The following is a 16951-nucleotide window of genomic DNA, read 5'->3' as shown; positions in this document are numbered from 1 at the left end:
ATATAATGATCTCATATTTGTATATATTGTGAAGTGATCACCACAGTAAGTCTAGCTAATATCTGTCAGCATACATGATTACAACTTTTTTTTCTTGTGATGAGAACTGTTTTTAAAGATTTTTTTTTATATGGATCATTTCCAAAATCTTAATTAAATTTGTAAAAATATTGCTTCCATTTTATGTTTTGGTATTTTGACCACTAGGCATGTGGGATCTTAGCTCCCCAATCAGGGATCAAACCCAAATTTCCTGCATTGAATGGTGAACTCTTAACCACTGGACCACCAGGGAAGTCCTGTGATGAAAACTTTTAAGATCCATTCTCTTAGCAACTTTCAAATACGCAATGCAGTATTAAATATAGCTACTATGTAGTATATTACATCCTAATGCATAATTTTAAAATGTTTAAAATATTTTTTAAAGAAAACAACTTCTCTATGATTAGTGAGATGTGCATAAGAAAGAATTCAATAGACAGAGCTCCAGTGATCCTAGACCCTTTGGAATAATGTTTTTCTGACTTTATTTAATCTTTTAAGTTTAACCTGAAATGGCCATCCTGAGTTTTTTCCATTATTATTGCTGAAATACATACAGTGAGCTTTGTCCTTTTATACACATTTGAGAGAACTGACACTTTCCCCTTTCTTCATGAGTCCTCCTCAGATTTACAGGCCCTGGGCTTCTGGGAGAAGCAAGAATGATACTTCTTTGTGGCTTCTTTGAGTCAGAATGCCCTGGCAAGCTGAGAAACATTTTGAGGGATACCAGAATCCCAGGGACGGCGGAGCCTGGTGGGCTGCCGTCTATGGAGTCGCATAGAATCGGACACAACTGAGGTGACTTAGCAGCAGCAGCAGCAGCAGTATTAGAAGTAACAATTCTTCCCAGTTTGTATGAGACTTTCCCAATTTTAGCATCAAAAGACCCATGTCACAGGACCCTCTCAGCTCTATGCTAACTGGGACAACTGGTCATCCTACCAGTAGTCTTAAATCTTAGGGAACATAAGCTTAGAAAAAAAAGGAAAAGCAGAGGAAAGAAAACAGAGTAGAGAAAGAGGAAGAGAGAACACAGTGGAAAAAAGAGTAAGAAAGTATTGATGATGTGTATGACTTCTGCTCATACACATTATCAGTGGTTATCATGGATTTCTGATTCTTGCTTTCAGTTTATTATGATTATCACCATCATTATATAGTACAAACTAATACTTGTAAATACACATATATGACACCGTGCTAGTGTATTTATAAGCACTAAGTCATTTCTTTCCAAATATAGTTGTATACCACATAAACGTTATTATTCCACTGAAGATTTGTGTTTTCTCAGGTCTAAAAGAAAGTTGCCTTGACTTTTCTAACAGGATAAATTTTTGGAGTATTAAAGGTAGCTCTTCACCTGGAGAAAATCAGGATAAATGCAGTTAAGTGTGAGCTGGTTGCTCTATTTTCAGAAAAGGAGTATGATCAAAACCTTTCAGGGAGTGGGGTCTCCTGGAGACACTGCCCTTAGTAGGGTGAGCAGAGACCAGCTCAATTGTTCCGGAAAAGAAATATAAGAAGATCCTTTGTGCTTTAAGAATTGACTAGGAGGGACCGCCTCCTCTGGGGAGAGAAAGGAAATAGTTCTGAATCTACAAGGGGAAGAGCCTACCCAAATCTGAGGAGACTTAGGGAATAAGCTATACAAAGTACCCTGCTCTAAGAACCCCATGCAAGGTGTCCACTAAGCTGGACCTGAACAGTAGGTCATCCTCCCTGGAGGATCAGCGGCAGCCCACCAGGAACCTGGATCTGTATGAGCTGGGTAGGACGCTGTCAACAGTGACACCAAGTGGCAGTGAGAAGCAAAGGCAGGAGCAGGCTAGGCTCTCTAAGGTGGACCAAAGAGCCGGAAAGACCCTTCCTCCCTCCCGTTTAGGATTCACTGTTCCATGGAGCTCTGGGCTCATGAGGCGGGGTTAGCACATGACAGCTACAGACCTGATGCAGCTGATGTCAAGACACTGAAGTGGGTAAAGATTCCTGGATGACATAACTCTATACTCCTTTCTCGAACCTGTTTTCTAACTTACTTCCCCAAGCGCTCAATTCAGAAAAGTGGATAATTGCTATTACTCACATGATGAGAGAGCAGTGCCTACTAATTAGAAAAATGGAAGCAGAGATCATTTGGAGGGTTGCTGATGTACAAATTCAAGCAAAGCATTTCCCAGCTCCCCCGGAAGCCTTCCTGGACCCTGAGTTAGGTATTCTCCCAAGGGTCTTTGCATCCCCGTTCACAGGACTGTGCTTTGCTGTTGACAAGCTCTAGCTTCTAGTGGCAGGGACAGGGCTTTGTTCACCAGTGTCTCCCCACCGCTTTGTGTGTATTAAAACCAAAGGATTATTTTATACCTAATCCACAACTCAGACTCAGGGAAGGTCTGGGAAGAATGAGACTATTTTTACTTTGATGCCTGTTGCTATATTCTTTCTAGGTGGTGTTTTCAATTTGGGGAAGGCTGTGGCCCTCTATCTGGAAGTCTGAACTTTAGTTTTGAAAGCAAGCCAAAAATGCTACTTCCTGAACTACTGCGCCACCTGCCCTGGGCTGGCTGGTTATGCTATGAACATTCTTTTCTTAGAAATTTTACTCAAAAGGCAACTATGTGACTTAATAAAAACTTTCACACACAGAAGAAAACTACTTTCAGATAACGTAAAATCACTTTTATTTTTATCATATCCAACACTTCAATGACCCATACATAACTGATTTGGGAGAAAAGATTGGTTTTAGAAATCTTTGTGTCTTCTCTAAGGGTTGAATATAATCTTTCCAATGAACAGAAAAGGAAGCTCAATCATATGGTGAACACTGTCATATGAGGAGTCCTCCTGAAGCTTAAAGGAAAGTTTGCAGACATATAAAAATATATACTTATATATGGAAAAGGAGAATAAACATTGGGATTCTACCCTAAGAGCTTGTACAGGTAAAAAAATGTGTTTACTATGAACTCAGATGATTTACTCTATAATGGATTTCTAAAGAGTAATTCAGAGATGTTTAGAGCCCAATTTCAAGGAAGAACTCTACCTTCCACTTCAGGGACAGAACACTGGGCTAGGAAAGCTGCTTGTCTGAACCCAATGTGGAATTTCTTATGATCTGTATACTCTTCTAGGGCACACAGCAGATGGTTAGGGAGTTGAAGCCTAACTAGCCACTGAGCCTTAATGATGTTACCAAGCTCAGCTCTGGAGCCAGTATTCCAGAATTCCCCATTAGTGGAGCCCAGAGTGTGTAATATGTAGGTGGGAACTGGCTTTTGATTTCTAACCCTTTGCTGGGTACTGACTACCTTCAAACTCTGGTCCCTAGACTAAGAAATTGGTTCCCATTTAGTCATGAGGAAACCATGAGAAATGCACTGTATTTCAGAGATATTTCTGGCTATCTCTTCCATCTGATGTTTGGGAGCAAAGGGCAGTGGAAATGGGGATGGCAAGGCACTTCTGAATCTGAGAGTGGACTGATGAAGAACACACAAGGAGCAAAAGGCCTGCTCACTAGTTGAACACTGGGACTGGATTCTTACAGGAGTTGGGCTTGTGGCTGGATTGGATCCACAGGATATGAGGACCAGAAATACTGCTTTATGGGACCACAGAACAGAAGATATCGTCTCCCTTTCTCTTCCACCCCCTCCTTCCCTCCCTTAGGAAACCCCAGTGGTAGAGGTTGTCTTCAACCAAGTAACTTTCTAATTAACAATTATGTTTATTGTGCTTTCCTGCTTGTTGAACAGCAAATTGGCTTTCCTCTTCTTTGTTCTTCTCCTTCTGTCTATAGGGCAATTTCCTCCTCTCCTTTTTGCAGGACCGATAGTTTAGATACAGTGCTACGGAGATCACCATCACGCCCGCTCCAAGGGCGACAATAATAATCACCAAGATGGTGGAACTGACTCCTTCATCCAGTCCTGCCGAAGCACAGAAGACAAGAGAACTGGGAGGGTTAGCAGGCAGGAGAATCACCCTACCCCAGCCCACCAGGCTTATGTGTCAGCCTCCCCCTCCCCAGCCCACTGAGCTCTTTCTTGTCTCCCCTGAGGGATTTCCACCCTGGGCCTGGCTGCAGGGGAGCCACAGTCACCTTCAACAAGGACCGCAACGTCTTTGCTGACAGAGCCCAGCTGGTTGGTGGCTGTGCAGCAGTAGGTTCTAGAGTGGTTCTGGGTTGCCTTCTGTGGCACTTCAAGGTCAAAGACTGTGCCGTTCCAGGTACACATCAAGACCGGTGTCGGGTTTCCCTTTGGGACACAGGCAAGCATCTGCTCCATCCCTTCCAGCCAGGTCTGGTTGCCAGGGCAACCAGATTCCTCAAAGCGTGGCTTGTCTGCAAGAAGAGAGTCCCCAGAGGAGTCAGGTCAGTGTGCCACGTTTCCTCATGACTGTCACGCACTAGCTCCCTCTCCCTCCCCTAACCCAGATGATGTGTCCCCTTCACCCAACAGCTTCTTTCCCCAAGGGGAGGACCATCGATTCCCTGCTTTGAACTACACTTTTTTCTCCTTGGATGACTCTGAGATGCAACAGGGCATTTTAATGGGTTAATACTAAATGAGCTTGCTCAGTGGTGGTCTTGGGGGTCCCTCCTCCTCATCTTTGCTTCTCTGTGAGGGATATCATGGGTAGGGGTGAACCCCCAGAGACAAGGATTTTTCTACTTTTCAAAATACAAGTTTTCATGAAGAAATTACCCTCCTCAGCATAGGTTTCAGCTGTTTTTACTCCCTATGTTCTCAGCCTTTGGCCCTCAGCCTGATCACCTTCTCTTTTGTTCCAGTTTCCCCCAGGTTTCTCCCTACTCACTTTCCCATGGGTAAGGTAAGCTTGCAGGGCTTTACTTTTTATTTTTTCCTTTGATTTTCTTTTTTAATGAGAAAAGTGTGGCAACTCTAACAATGAAGCTATTGGCTAAGATCTCTGGATATGTGAGACTAACAATCCATGTTTTGACAAGAAAGATCAGGCTTCTACTCACACAAGACATGGAGTTGGATCACAGTGGTTTTGCTCAACTGCTGACCCTGAACCTCCAAAGAGGCCTCACAGGATAAATTCCGGCCATCATCTTCCTCACTGGCGGTAAGTGAAAGCCAGGCAGGCTCCCCAGGCGCAGGAAGATCTGGGGCTCCCTGAAGCCGCAGAGTAGGGCTGGGGGATGTTAAAATATGCCCCGAGCAGGTCACGTTAATTTCTGTCCCTGCCAATGGGTTCATTTCTTCTATCTCCAGGATTGGTGGAGGGAAGCCTGTAAGGAAAGGAAAAAGAGAATCAAAACATATTTCTCAAAACTGGCAGCAACTTCTGTACTCAGCTGCTGGTGGTACCCCTCTGGTAGGCAGACAAGAAGGGAAAGGCTATGGATACCATTACTGCTTCTATGCTGACTGGCAGGAGCAATGAGATGGTTTTGGAAATTTGAGAGCTTCTCCATAACAAATGCCACATGAGCCTATTTGGCTGTGCCTCTGTGGCAAGGAGAACAAGATGTCTTTTCATCTTACAGATTTCTTTCTCACCTCAAATCACTGTACCTAGGAATAAGTTCAAGCATCCATTATCACTCTGTCAGTAGGATGGTCTAAGGAAACAGGGTGAAGGCTGGATAGAACTACTGCCTCAATGCATCCCTGCACTTATCTGAGAAAGATGAAGACCAGTGTTCACTTTGGAGTATACTAAACAAAGGTTCATGGGGATACCTGCAGTTGAATAACCAAGCCTTTACTATGGAAGTTTTCAATGGCAGAGAACCTTCAAGGGAAAGGAAGAGGCAAGTCACTTACTATAGACATGCACTGGCTGACTTGTTCTCTGTTCCACTGGACCCAGAGATGTAAGGCAAGACAGCTCCTGATCACCAATCTCCATGGCCCGAACGGTGGCATTGGCCCATATTGTGTCTCCTTCCCAGAAGAGAAAGGGGCTAAGCTCCTGGTCTCCCAGGAACATGTGGATCATCACTTCTTCAGCTGGGAACACTCTAGCCACCTCGCAGCTCACCGTTTCTGCCATCCCAACCTCCAGAAGTGAAGAGACCCAGATTTTGGGGCTCTGAGAAAATTCTGCCAAGAAATGAGGAGAAGGGAAGAAAGAAGAAAGGCCATGATAAATCGTATAGGACCCCACAATGTAGGGAGTAGGGCTAAAAGCTCTCTGTTCCCCACAATGAGTTTAAAACTCAAGTAAAGGAGCTCAAATACCCTTCCACCTGCATCCTAAACCCTATGGGAAATGAGTCCTAAGGGCCAAGGTAAGATGAGGAAAATGAGCCTCAGGATTCCCTCCACACCTGGGCTCTGACTCACCAAAGATTCGGAGTACCTGGAGGGCTGAGTTGCTGTGAAAGAGTCCCCCACCATGTGAATTCAGGTCCAGTTCTGCATGGCAGGAGAAATTGCACCTGTCATCCTCTCTTTGGGCTTTGACGTTGATGGTGACCTCAGCTCTCTGGGAAGCCATAGCTAAGCTCCTAAAATTCTTCCGGTGTAGTTCTTGGTTATCCTGGAGAAGGATAAGGGTGAGGTTCTCCAGGGGTGTGACACTGGGCACATGACATGTCACTGTGAAAGCTTCATCCACGGCCACCCACGCAGGCTGCAGCTCCACGATCACCTGCTCTGGTGGCTCTTTAAGACAAAGAGGTAGGTTTGATGAGAGAAGGATACTCACCTCTCCAGAGAGAAAGAGTAAGAGGACAGGAAGCCTGTGATAGAAGGTAGGACTGCTACTCTTAAACCATCTGATGAACAGCATCAGCTCTCTGCCCTGGATGAGATGAGTTAGGCTTCTTCTTCCTATCAAAGGGAGCTAAAGTCATAGCCAAGACATGTGACTGCTGAGAGGCCCCTTGCTTTGACTGCCATTTTGGAGAGCCCCTTTGCTTTGGAGGGGCCCCTTTGCTGCCATTCTGGAGAGCCTTTCTCTCTTGCCAGAAGTGCTTCAGAGGTGTGAGCAGCATCTGAGAAGCTCCTGAGCATCACATGAAAATTCCACCACAGCTAACCAAGCTCCAACCCCAGAGGCCACACTCATGGTTACATCTTTGCTGATGCTGTTTGCTCACCTGAAAGATTCTCCTTACCCATTCCCATCACTTCAAATCCTAACCATATGCAGGGGTGAAGTTTAAGAGCCTCCTTTTCTGTGGAGACTTCTCCAACTACCCCAGCCTACAAAAACCCTCTTTTCTCTAATCCCTATTTATTCTAAGAATTTGTGACAATTCAACACTAATTTTACACTTTTTTTGGTAATTTAAAAATTTACAAATCATTAGCATATGCCTCCTGTATCTGAACATATTCTCAAGCCCAGATGCCAGGATGCACTCTACAGTCTGCTCCTAATTTAAAAGCCTACACCAAAGGGAAACAGAAACAATGGGCTCGAGAATCCCTATAGTGTGACAGAAATCTTTAGTAAAGGCCCCAATTCTCTCCCCTAAAAGAAATTCTCTAACTATTCCCTATATAAGACATAGTAGTCATGTTCCCCCACACTTCCCTTCCTCCCCAGTCCTCAGCTCTACTCACGGTACACAGTGATGCCAAGGGTTATATCCTTTTGGATCCCTGCACAAGAGAAGAAGCACTGCAGGATGGAATTCTGTGTGACATCTTCCAGCAGAAACTCCTTCCACTGAGGCCCGTTGCCCACCTGGGTTTTCTTTAATAATGTTTCAATTCCACCGGGTCCTGGGTCTGGACAGTTAGTGCTGCAGTTGACCATAAGGGACTGTCCATACTTTACAAGGGCCTGATCTGGCCAAACAGAAACCTCAAATCGCTCTTCTGCAGCCCCTGAAAAGGTCAACCAGACATGCCAAAGTCTCTGGTGAGGCCCATAAGATTTAAAGAGAATACAGAGCCTAGTCTATCTATTTACAGGTTAGAGAATAGGAAACCCACTCTGAATAAACAGGAACAGGGGACAGGACAAGAAAAGGGCCCTGAAAGAACAAGTCAGAATCCTGACTCTACCACCATTCCCCCTTCTCGTCATCTTTTGGGTATTGATTTCTCCATTAATGTCCCTATGGAAACTATGGCGTTGCTAAAAATCATGCCTATAGAAGCTAAAGAAACCTTCCCAAAGAGCCTCACCTGGGTCAGGGATCAAGGCCAACAGGGCCCAGACACCAAACAGTAGCATTTCCATCCTTATGAGAAGGGCCAAAAGCTGGAGAGGAAGAAAGAAGGCAGCAATGCTGGAGAAAGTGACCAAATAAAGAGGAAAAGGAAGTAGGAAATTCTTTCTTTGATACTGTTAAAAGTTACCTCCTTTCCTGAAAACCTACACGGTCTGGAGAAACTGCAGCAAGTATCAATGCTGTGGTTGTATTAAAAGAAATTCTTTCATCTATCTATTTGAGTTTGGTTTATGTGCAGAGCAAAAAGACAACAGGAAAATATGGGAAATAATGAAGGGGTATTAAATTGAGATTCCTGTATCAGTTTGTATTGCACTTATCTGTTTACATGTTTGCTTCTATTTGAGTCAATAGAAAATGGCTGTCAGCATGGAAATATGAAAAATGACGTTTAGAGAGATGAAATTTGGCAGTGTTTATCTGGCACTGTCCAGTGGAAAGTGACCCTGAATCAAGAAAACATGTTCACTAGAGTCTTGTTCTCTTATGGGAGAAATGTTTCATCAGGCTTCATGAAATATCCCTCAAAATAATCCATCTTTCTGATCTGCCTCCAGGCTCACCAAGCAACACGTGGATTACACTTTGGCTGAGTCAAGTCTTAAACGTCCACTTCTTTTCTCTGCCAATCTATACCAAGTGTTTCTTTCAAAATCCAATTCAAGCTAATTTCTTCTAAGAAAGGAATTTCTTGACTAATGCTATTTCACTTCATAATCCCTTATTACACATTATCTGTACACTTGATTCCAAAAGTGATTTCTGAAGCTATCTACCTTAAAATGTAATTCACCTCAGTGGGTTATTTTAATGATGTAATCATAACTGTACTAGGAATTCCTTAAGAACAAAAGATCATTTTATTACCTTGCTTCTGCAGCACCTAGCACAGTATCTAGCACATCATGCGTATTCCATAAACGAATGACAGCCCTGTAATTCTGCATTTTTTCATACATTAGGTTTTGTACAGGACTACTATTACCTGTATGCTGGTCTGAAAGAGGGGTTTTTTTGGTCTCTTATTCACACATAAAACAATAGGCATATCAAAATTTACCCTCCCAAGTAAACATTACCACTCAAAATAATCACTTCTGCAGGCTTTAAATTTAATCCAGTAATGACACCATTATTCAAAAATTTTTTGGAAAGTGATCTAGAACTGGATTTTAAGCTACATAAGAAAAATCAGTCTCTTTATTAAGCTATTCTATTATTCTTTGTGCAAAAGTGATATTCACTCATCTTATTCCCCGAACTTAACTTTGAGTGACTTAACGTCTCTTTCAAAGGAAGATATCCTATCATGGAAGAGATAATAAAGTAACATCAGACTGTGAAGGAAATCTCAAAACAAGAGTTTTGAGTAATAACAGCTCTGTGAAAAAAGTACAAAATCCCCAATTGGGGCTACTTATATTTATATTCATTCATTCTTTCTGCAAACAATTATTGAGCCAGGCTTGTAGTAAGGTGTTGAAGTTACCAAGATTTATCCTATTACATAAGAATTCCTGGGAGTTAGTGGGAAAGACAAATGTAAATACAAATAACAATATACTCTGCTGAGCGCTATTGTGAGGGAGTACAATTGGCAGGTACTCCAGCCACTAAAAAGGCTGCAAGGGAGAATGGTGGGCAGGACTTTCCTGGTCCAGTGGTTAGTACTCCGCCCTTCCAGTGCAGAGTTTCAGGGATGTTGGATGGCTTTGGCTGTGGAGCTGAACTGGACTTCCCGCCGAAGTTTGGGATGCTCACGATCCATTTATATCCCAAGGGTATTTGCAGTTTCTTATACAGATTGAGTCACATCCTACTCTTTGATCACTCTCCCTTGCCTCGGCCTGGAATTTACTTCTTCCTCTCTGAACACTGCTTCACCCAGTTCAATGTATCTTTGCAACAAGGCTGTATCCCAGCACACTCTCGGACGATTCGGCTGCTATCTTCTCCCTCAGCAGCACCACCTTCTAACACACTCCTCCTGATCCGTTAGGCCTGGGAGTCCGGTCTACTTCCAGCCTGGACTGTAAGGCCCGTCTGAGGGCAGGGCCTTTTTCACTGATGGATCCCAACCACCCAGAACGGTTACAGACGTTCACAGACTATAAAATGAGTGAATGAACTAAATAAAATATTGACAAATATATGAGTGAGGGGCTGTGCCCATCGTTTAGATAGAGAGTATAAAGGTCAGCTCTGCCTCAGATGGAGTTTCCCGAGAAGCGTGTGCACTGCCCCACAGGCCCTGAAGGCCATTAAAAGCATATAGTATTTTAAAAATTTAACTATGTGGGAAACATACTTCAGTGAATGCTCCTCAACGATTCCCGGGTGTGAGGAGGCAAAGCCCGCCAAGAGGTCAGACCCCCACAGACTTGACAAGAAAGCCGGGAGGAGACCCCGGCAGGAATCTAAACAAAGAAAACAAGACCTAAAATCTCACTGAGGGTCGCTCCTCACGGATCGAGCCACTCCTCTATCCACTCCGCGGCTTCGCCGGCTACGCCTTCAAGTGTCGGCCACGCGCTGAGACCGTTTGGTAGGCACTGCCGGGCGGGGGCGCGAGACGACTCTCCTAGCCGGAAGATTTGCCTATTCTGCCTAGAAACTCGTGACGTTTACGAAAAAGCTTAGCGAGGGTTGGCTGAGGCAAGGGGGGGGCGGGAAGCTAAGACGACCGGAGGGGGTTACGGAGAAGATGAGAGTAGGGTTGCTTGTATCCTGCTTGACAGAGAGCACATATTTGACTCAAGGTAATGCTTACTGTATAAAACAACGTGAAAACAAAAGGTAAGCGATTGTTGTAGCAAGTAATGGCCCTATAAGGAAAACAAGGGACTGTAGGCACCCCTGCCTGTTCGAGGGGTGGTGTGGCCTGAACAGGTGAGACTTCCCCGCAGGAGTGGGCTGCGCGCGCAGCTTTGCTCCTGCCTTGGGCCTCAGTGCGGGCTTGGCGTTGTGTCTAAGTTAGTGACTCGCACGAAGCCCAACTGGGACTCTTCCCGGCTCTTCCTGGGTGGACTGGGAAAGGGATGCCCTGCCACTGCCGGCCCCCGTTTCTGTAGCCCACTCCACACACAGAAGTAACACGCATGAGAGAACTACTGGTTTAGGCCTCACTTCCTACCCAATGTGTGTGCGCCTTTGATTCCCACCCTGCACCAGTCAGGTCCTATCAATAAGCCATAAAAACTGGGGTGAGCTTATAAATCTTCGTTGCCTTTTTCCACCTTTTGTCAACTTCCACGTGGAACGTCTCCGGAGGGTCGTGTCTCAAAACCCGTTCCCTGAGCCGAAATTAGGCCACTTGCTCCGACATCCTTTTGCGGCTCTGGCTCCCCTGAAACCGCTGGTCTGATCCTAAGCCATGGGCTGAGTTTCTTGATGGAGTGAAATGAGAAGATTTGGAAGGTTTTTTCGAGTGCTTACTTCTCTAGTACCCTAGTACCACTACCTCCTTTCTTTCCCTACTCACAGTTTCAGGGAGAATGTTGGATAGAATAGAAGCTTTGAGGCTAAACAATTTTGTCCATGAATATCTTACTAGCTTTAGGACTATGGGAAATGTAGGTAACTTAGTGTCCTCCTCTGCCAACAGGAATGGCATTAGTTTGTTTATATGAAAGTGCCTACCATTGTTTTTGACACTAAACATAGATGTGCAATAAATGGTCATCAGTTTTTTCCTTTTCCAGTCTCAAAAAGGCTTTTCCTGATTACTCTAAAACTACAGAGCTTTATTTTTCTTTATAGCACTTACCACTGCCTGACTTTGAGCTAAATATCCAGCGGCCAACTTAAATGGGTGAGCTGTTCTCTTCCCAAGTCTGCATTTAGTGATGTTGGTTGGTTACCTGAAAACCAAAAACTCTTTAATTGAAGCATAGTTGATTTACAATGTGTTAGTTTCTGGATATATTCATATTCATGTATATAGAATAAACTATGTATATTCTTTTTCATATTCTTTTCCATTATGGTTTATTATAATGGTGGAAGTATATATATGTATATATAAATATAAGTATATATATAAGTATATATAATATATGTCACTGAAATTGTTAGATGTTACAAATTAGGGTTTGATTATTTTTTTCTGAGAAATGGTTGGTAAACATTAACTAGTACACCACTGTATATATCTGCTTACCTGTTTATTATTTTCTCTCTAGAATCTTTTATAATTTATTTGTTTGTGCTGGGTCTTTATTGCTGCACCAGGGCTTTCTCCAGTTGCAATGAGTGGGGGCTACTCTTCATTGTGCATGGGCTTCTCATTTCAGAGCATGGGCTCTCAGGCACACAGGCTTCATTAGTTGTGGTGCATGGGCTCAGTAGTTGTGACTTGAGGGCTCTAGAGAGCGGGCTCAGTAGTTGTGGCACACTGGCTTAGTTTCTCCGTGGCATGTGGAATCTTTGTGAGATCTTCCCTGACCAAGGATCAAACCCATGTCCCCTGCATTAGCAAGTGAATTCTTATCCACTGTCAGTTCAGTTCAGTTGCTCAGTCGTGTCAGACTCTGCGACCCCAAGAATCACAGCACACCAGGCCTCCCTGTCCATCAACAGCTCCCGAAGTCTACCCAAACCCATCTCCATCGAGTCAGTGATGCCATCCAGCCATCTCATCCTCTGTCATCCCCTTCTCCTCCTGCCCCCAATCCTTCCCAGCATTAGGGTCTTTTCCAATGAGTCAACTCTTCGCATGAGGTGGCCAAAGTATTGGAGTTTCAGCTTCAGCATCAGTCCTTCCAGTGAACACCCAGGACTGACCACCAAGGAATTCCTCTCTCTAGAATCTTGTGTCAAAACAGGAGGGCATGATTGTCATCTATCTTATTTACTGCTGTCACCTTAGCACCCAGAACAATGATTGCACATAGGATGCACTAAATAAATACTTAGTAATTGAGTGAGCTAGGAGTCTGTGAAGAGTCGTGATTTCATACCTTAATTTTCTTTGTGGGGAGGTGTGACATAACTTGTTCATAAGACTTCTAGTTTTATGACGCCTGCCTCTTTGACTGCTTTCCATTTTCCTTCTGCTTCTTCATCCATTGTTGCCAAAGCTAGGGGCAAGGATGAGAATCTGGATCTGTCTAGAAAAGATATAACCACCACCCTCTTTTAGGCAACAAGCTTGGTGCATCATCCCCACCCTTGGTGTCCTCCATCAGTAGGAGAGAGTGGAAGATTTGTGCTTGTCAGACACATACCTTCAACTTATCCTAACCCCAGAGGACTCAAAAGGCCAAAATGGGGATGATCCTTAACACTTTTTCAAAAAAGTGTTTCTTTTACCTCTTCATAAAGTTCCCAACAATTACTATTGTATGAGCTAGTTTTAAAAGCGTTTGGAGATTTCTGAGAAGTTTTAATTGATAGGTTTCTATTTTATTTTCCAGGGAATATTTTAAGAAATATTTCATTTGTCTGAAGTGATACAGTAACTTAAAGAGCTTATGAAAATAGGGACTTTCCTGGTAGTCCAGTGGCTAAGACTCTGCGTTCCTAATGCAGGGGTCCTGGGTTCAATCCCTGGTCGGTGGTTAGATCCCACATGCTGCAACCAAGAGTTCACATGCCATAACTAAAGAGTTTGCATGAGGCAACAAAGATCAAAGATCCTCTGTGCCACAATTAACACCCAGTGCAACTAAATAAGTAAATTTTTTTAAAAAATAAGTATTTTTAAAGAGTTTATGAAAAGAGTATATATCAAAAGTTATTAAACTGCAATTTAAATATGTGAAGTTGATTGTCAATCATATTTCAACAAAACTTTTTAAAAAGTCATTATAGTAATATTTGTAACTTCCCAGGTGGTGCTAGTGGTAAAGAACCTGCCTGCCAATGCATGAGACATGAGATTTGGGTTTGATCCCTGTCAGGAAGATCCCCTGGAGGAGGGTATGGCAACCCACTCCAGTATTCTTTCCTGGAGAATCCCATGGATAGAAGAGCCCGGCTGGCTACAGTCTATAGGGTCGCAGAGTTGGATACAACTGAAGCGACTTAGCACATAGAAATACTTAATATTCTACATTAAAACTCTTAATTTTTTTCAGAATTAGTAAACAAATTTCAGTTTCATGTGAGAATGTTTTTTCAGTTTTATAACACATTAGTATGTTATTTCTAGCAAAATGTATTTGTGATGTGATGCTTCTGTTGCTTTACCTAATTTTTAGCATGTTCACTGTTTCTTGTTTTTGGTCCTTTACAAATTTATTTTCCTGGTTAATGCATATCAAATATAAGGCTAGTTCATAAGCTCTATCACAATAACCTCTTCAAGCCACCCTCATTTCTCTTTTGTGGCTTTGAGTAGTTTTGCTCATTTATGTTAAACTCTTTCTGCAAAGTGCTACCAAGTCAACATCCTAATCACTGCTTGTGAGAAATAAAAGTTTCAGCACTTATATTTGGCAGAATTTTTTTCAGCTTATTTTTTTCAGGTACTTTTGAATGTCATTTTCTATATTGTCATATGCTTATATTTCTACTATGCTTCTTCCTCAGCAGCATATCATCCTAAACTTTAATTTCTTCAATTAAAATTTTAAGCTTCAACATGTTTAAGGCTGTTTATATAATCCCATGTAATAAAAATAGCTGTATCATGTAAATATAGTTGTTTTTAAAGTTCTGATAATTTTATAAAATGATCACTTAGTGAACTGAATTTTGGCAAGTGAGCTCACTCCAGCCCACCCTTTCTTTTTATGAATGGTGCTTTCCTAGGGAAGTGGAGAAGTCATTCCTTCAGATGTAGAACTGCTTTGGTCCAGGTAGTTCATGGTCATGGGGCTGGGTTATAGAAGCAGCAAGTCTGAATCTGACAAAAGCAGAAGAAACCCCAGCTAGTGAATTATCCTTTCCTGTACCTGTGTCTGTCATTTGACTACTTTTTTACTTGATTTCTGCGTTCTCCAAATTTGCTGCCTCCCTGATCCCTCAAGACTCTCTCTTTCCCTTCTGTTGTTGATTAGTGGCTAAGTCATGTCCAACTCTTTCGTGACCCCATGGACTGTAGCCCGCCAGGCTCCTCTGTCCATGGGATTTCCCAGGCAAGAATACTGGAGTAGGTTACCATTTCCTTGGGGATCTTCCCAGTCCAGGGATTGAAACTGCGTCTCCTACATTGCTGGCAGATTGTTTAGCACTGAGCCACCTGGGAAACCCCCTCTTTCTCCCTTACCTGCTTTTTATTCCAGGGACTGGCAATACCTGACTCAGGGCAACTTGTTAATAGAGGCTAAATAGCTAGTTAGGATCAATATAGCCTTAACCAGAATCAGAAGAGCTTATGGATTAAGGGTTAAACATCAGGAGTTAGTATGAAGTGAATCAACCTTGGCGACCCATCAGAGTCAAGGTAAGGATAAGATCTGAGTAGGGAGTAAACAGAGAAAAATCCAGGAATTCAGGTGGAGGGTCACAAGTCAATACAATACGTCCAAGGGAGTGAGACTGTAAAGCTCAAGAAAGATTTGAGAGTCAAAGTTAACTGTTGTGGTTGTTGTTCAGTCACTCAGTCGTGTCCAACTCTTTGTGACTCCATGAATTGGAGCTTGCCAGGCTTACCTGTCCTTCACCATCTCCCGGAACTTTCTGAAACTCATGTCCATTGAATTGGTGATGCCATCCAACCATCTGTCATCCCCTTCTCCTCCTGCCTTCAGAACTGTTATGGTTAAGCTGGTTTTAACCTTCTGTCCTGATGGATTATCTCCTGATTGGAAACAACTTGAAACATAGTTCTAGGATGGGGAAGCAGAGGTAACTTTTATCAGTTATTTCCTGAGCAGGGGTTGTTTCTGCATGGTCCTGGAGTTCACACTGCAGGAGTGTGTGGATGGAGACAGCCCCAAACAAAAGTCACAGCACAATAGGTTGAGCACTCTTAGACAGATTTAGAGTGCTGTGGAAAACAGAAAAGAGAATAGCAAATTGACAATGGCAGTTGGTGGATGGGGATCAGAAATGAAGGAGACTTCCAGAGGCAGTGACATTTGAGTTGCTCTTGAAGAATAAACAAGACTCTTGCATAGCAGGGAACTGTGGAAGAACACTTACTCACTCAATAAATATGTATTGAGTCCTATACCCTATGCCAGGTATAGTTCCAGGCAGTGGGGACACAGCAGTGGAAAAGTCCCCACCTTAAACCAGCTTACATTTTAGTGATGTCATAGAAGAACCACACCATGAAAGGTATGTTCAAGGAAGGGCAGGTTCAGTGTGGTTTGATGGTAGAATTCATGGGATATTGGTGGGGAATAAAGCTATAGAGATAGGAGGAGGACAGAGAATAAAGAGTCGATTGTGCCATGTTTATAGACTCTTCTGTAAACCACTGGCTTTTAACATTTTAGGAACCTTTTCTGCCAAAGATATCTTTTCAAGGTCACTCAACTTAAAAAAACAATAAAAGTAGAGCTCTTTGGTTACAGCAAGGATATGGAGGTGGAGCAAGGAACTCCTAGCTCACAGCCCTCTCAACCTCAGTTTCAGCTCTCCACAAGAGCGCTGAGAAACCCAAAGGACCCCAGTGGGTTTAAAACCCACTTGTGAAGGTGATGGAAGACACAAATGTGAGAGCACTGTTTCTCTGCAGGTAATAACAGACCAGAGGTAATAGAACAATAACAACTACCAACAAGAAATCATATACAGTGGGTAAGTGCCTGGATTGTGGATTCTTAGGCCAGATTAGAACCA

At 43.1% G+C, this 16951-nt stretch overlaps 1 protein-coding gene across 1 annotated transcript; it reads right to left on the bottom strand.

Annotated features, from left to right (window-relative positions):
• Positions 1–3618: 3618 nt before the first annotated feature.
• LOC133056138 (intercellular adhesion molecule 5-like) lies at positions 3619–10753 on the bottom strand. Its single transcript, XM_061141240.1, has 8 exons — positions 10668–10753; positions 8172–8247; positions 7602–7868; positions 6375–6695; positions 5853–6131; positions 5045–5314; positions 4154–4396; positions 3619–3980 (listed from the first exon to the last, which is right to left on the bottom strand). Exons 2-8 carry the CDS (start codon positions 8224–8226, stop codon positions 3766–3768), a joined length of 1650 nt encoding a protein of 549 aa, XP_060997223.1. The 5' UTR covers positions 8227–8247; positions 10668–10753; the 3' UTR covers positions 3619–3765.
• Between the last annotated feature and the right edge of the window lie 6198 nt (positions 10754–16951).

Source organism: Dama dama, chromosome 5 (assembly GCF_033118175.1).
Source record: "Dama dama isolate Ldn47 chromosome 5, ASM3311817v1, whole genome shotgun sequence".
In the NCBI taxonomy this organism is placed as follows: domain Eukaryota; kingdom Metazoa; phylum Chordata; class Mammalia; order Artiodactyla; family Cervidae; genus Dama; species Dama dama.
The sequence above is the reverse complement of the archived record's forward strand: the minus strand, read 5'-3'. Positions and strand labels throughout refer to the sequence as shown.

What these genes read in the sequence shown, in the direction of transcription:
- LOC133056138 (XM_061141240.1), bottom strand. Translation starts at nt 8,226, where the DNA reads ATGGAAATGCTACTGTTTGGTGTCTGGGCCCTGTTGGCCTTGATCCCT. An exon ending in GGCCTTGATCCCTGACCCAG is followed by an intron (nt 7,869 to 8,171) that starts GTGAGGCTCTTT and finishes TGACCTTTTCAG; the next exon opens with GGGCTGCAGAAGAGCGATTT. An exon ending in CCAGGTACTCCGAATCTTTG is followed by an intron (nt 6,132 to 6,374) that starts GTGAGTCAGAGC and finishes ATTTCTTGGCAG; the next exon opens with AATTTTCTCAGAGCCCCAAA.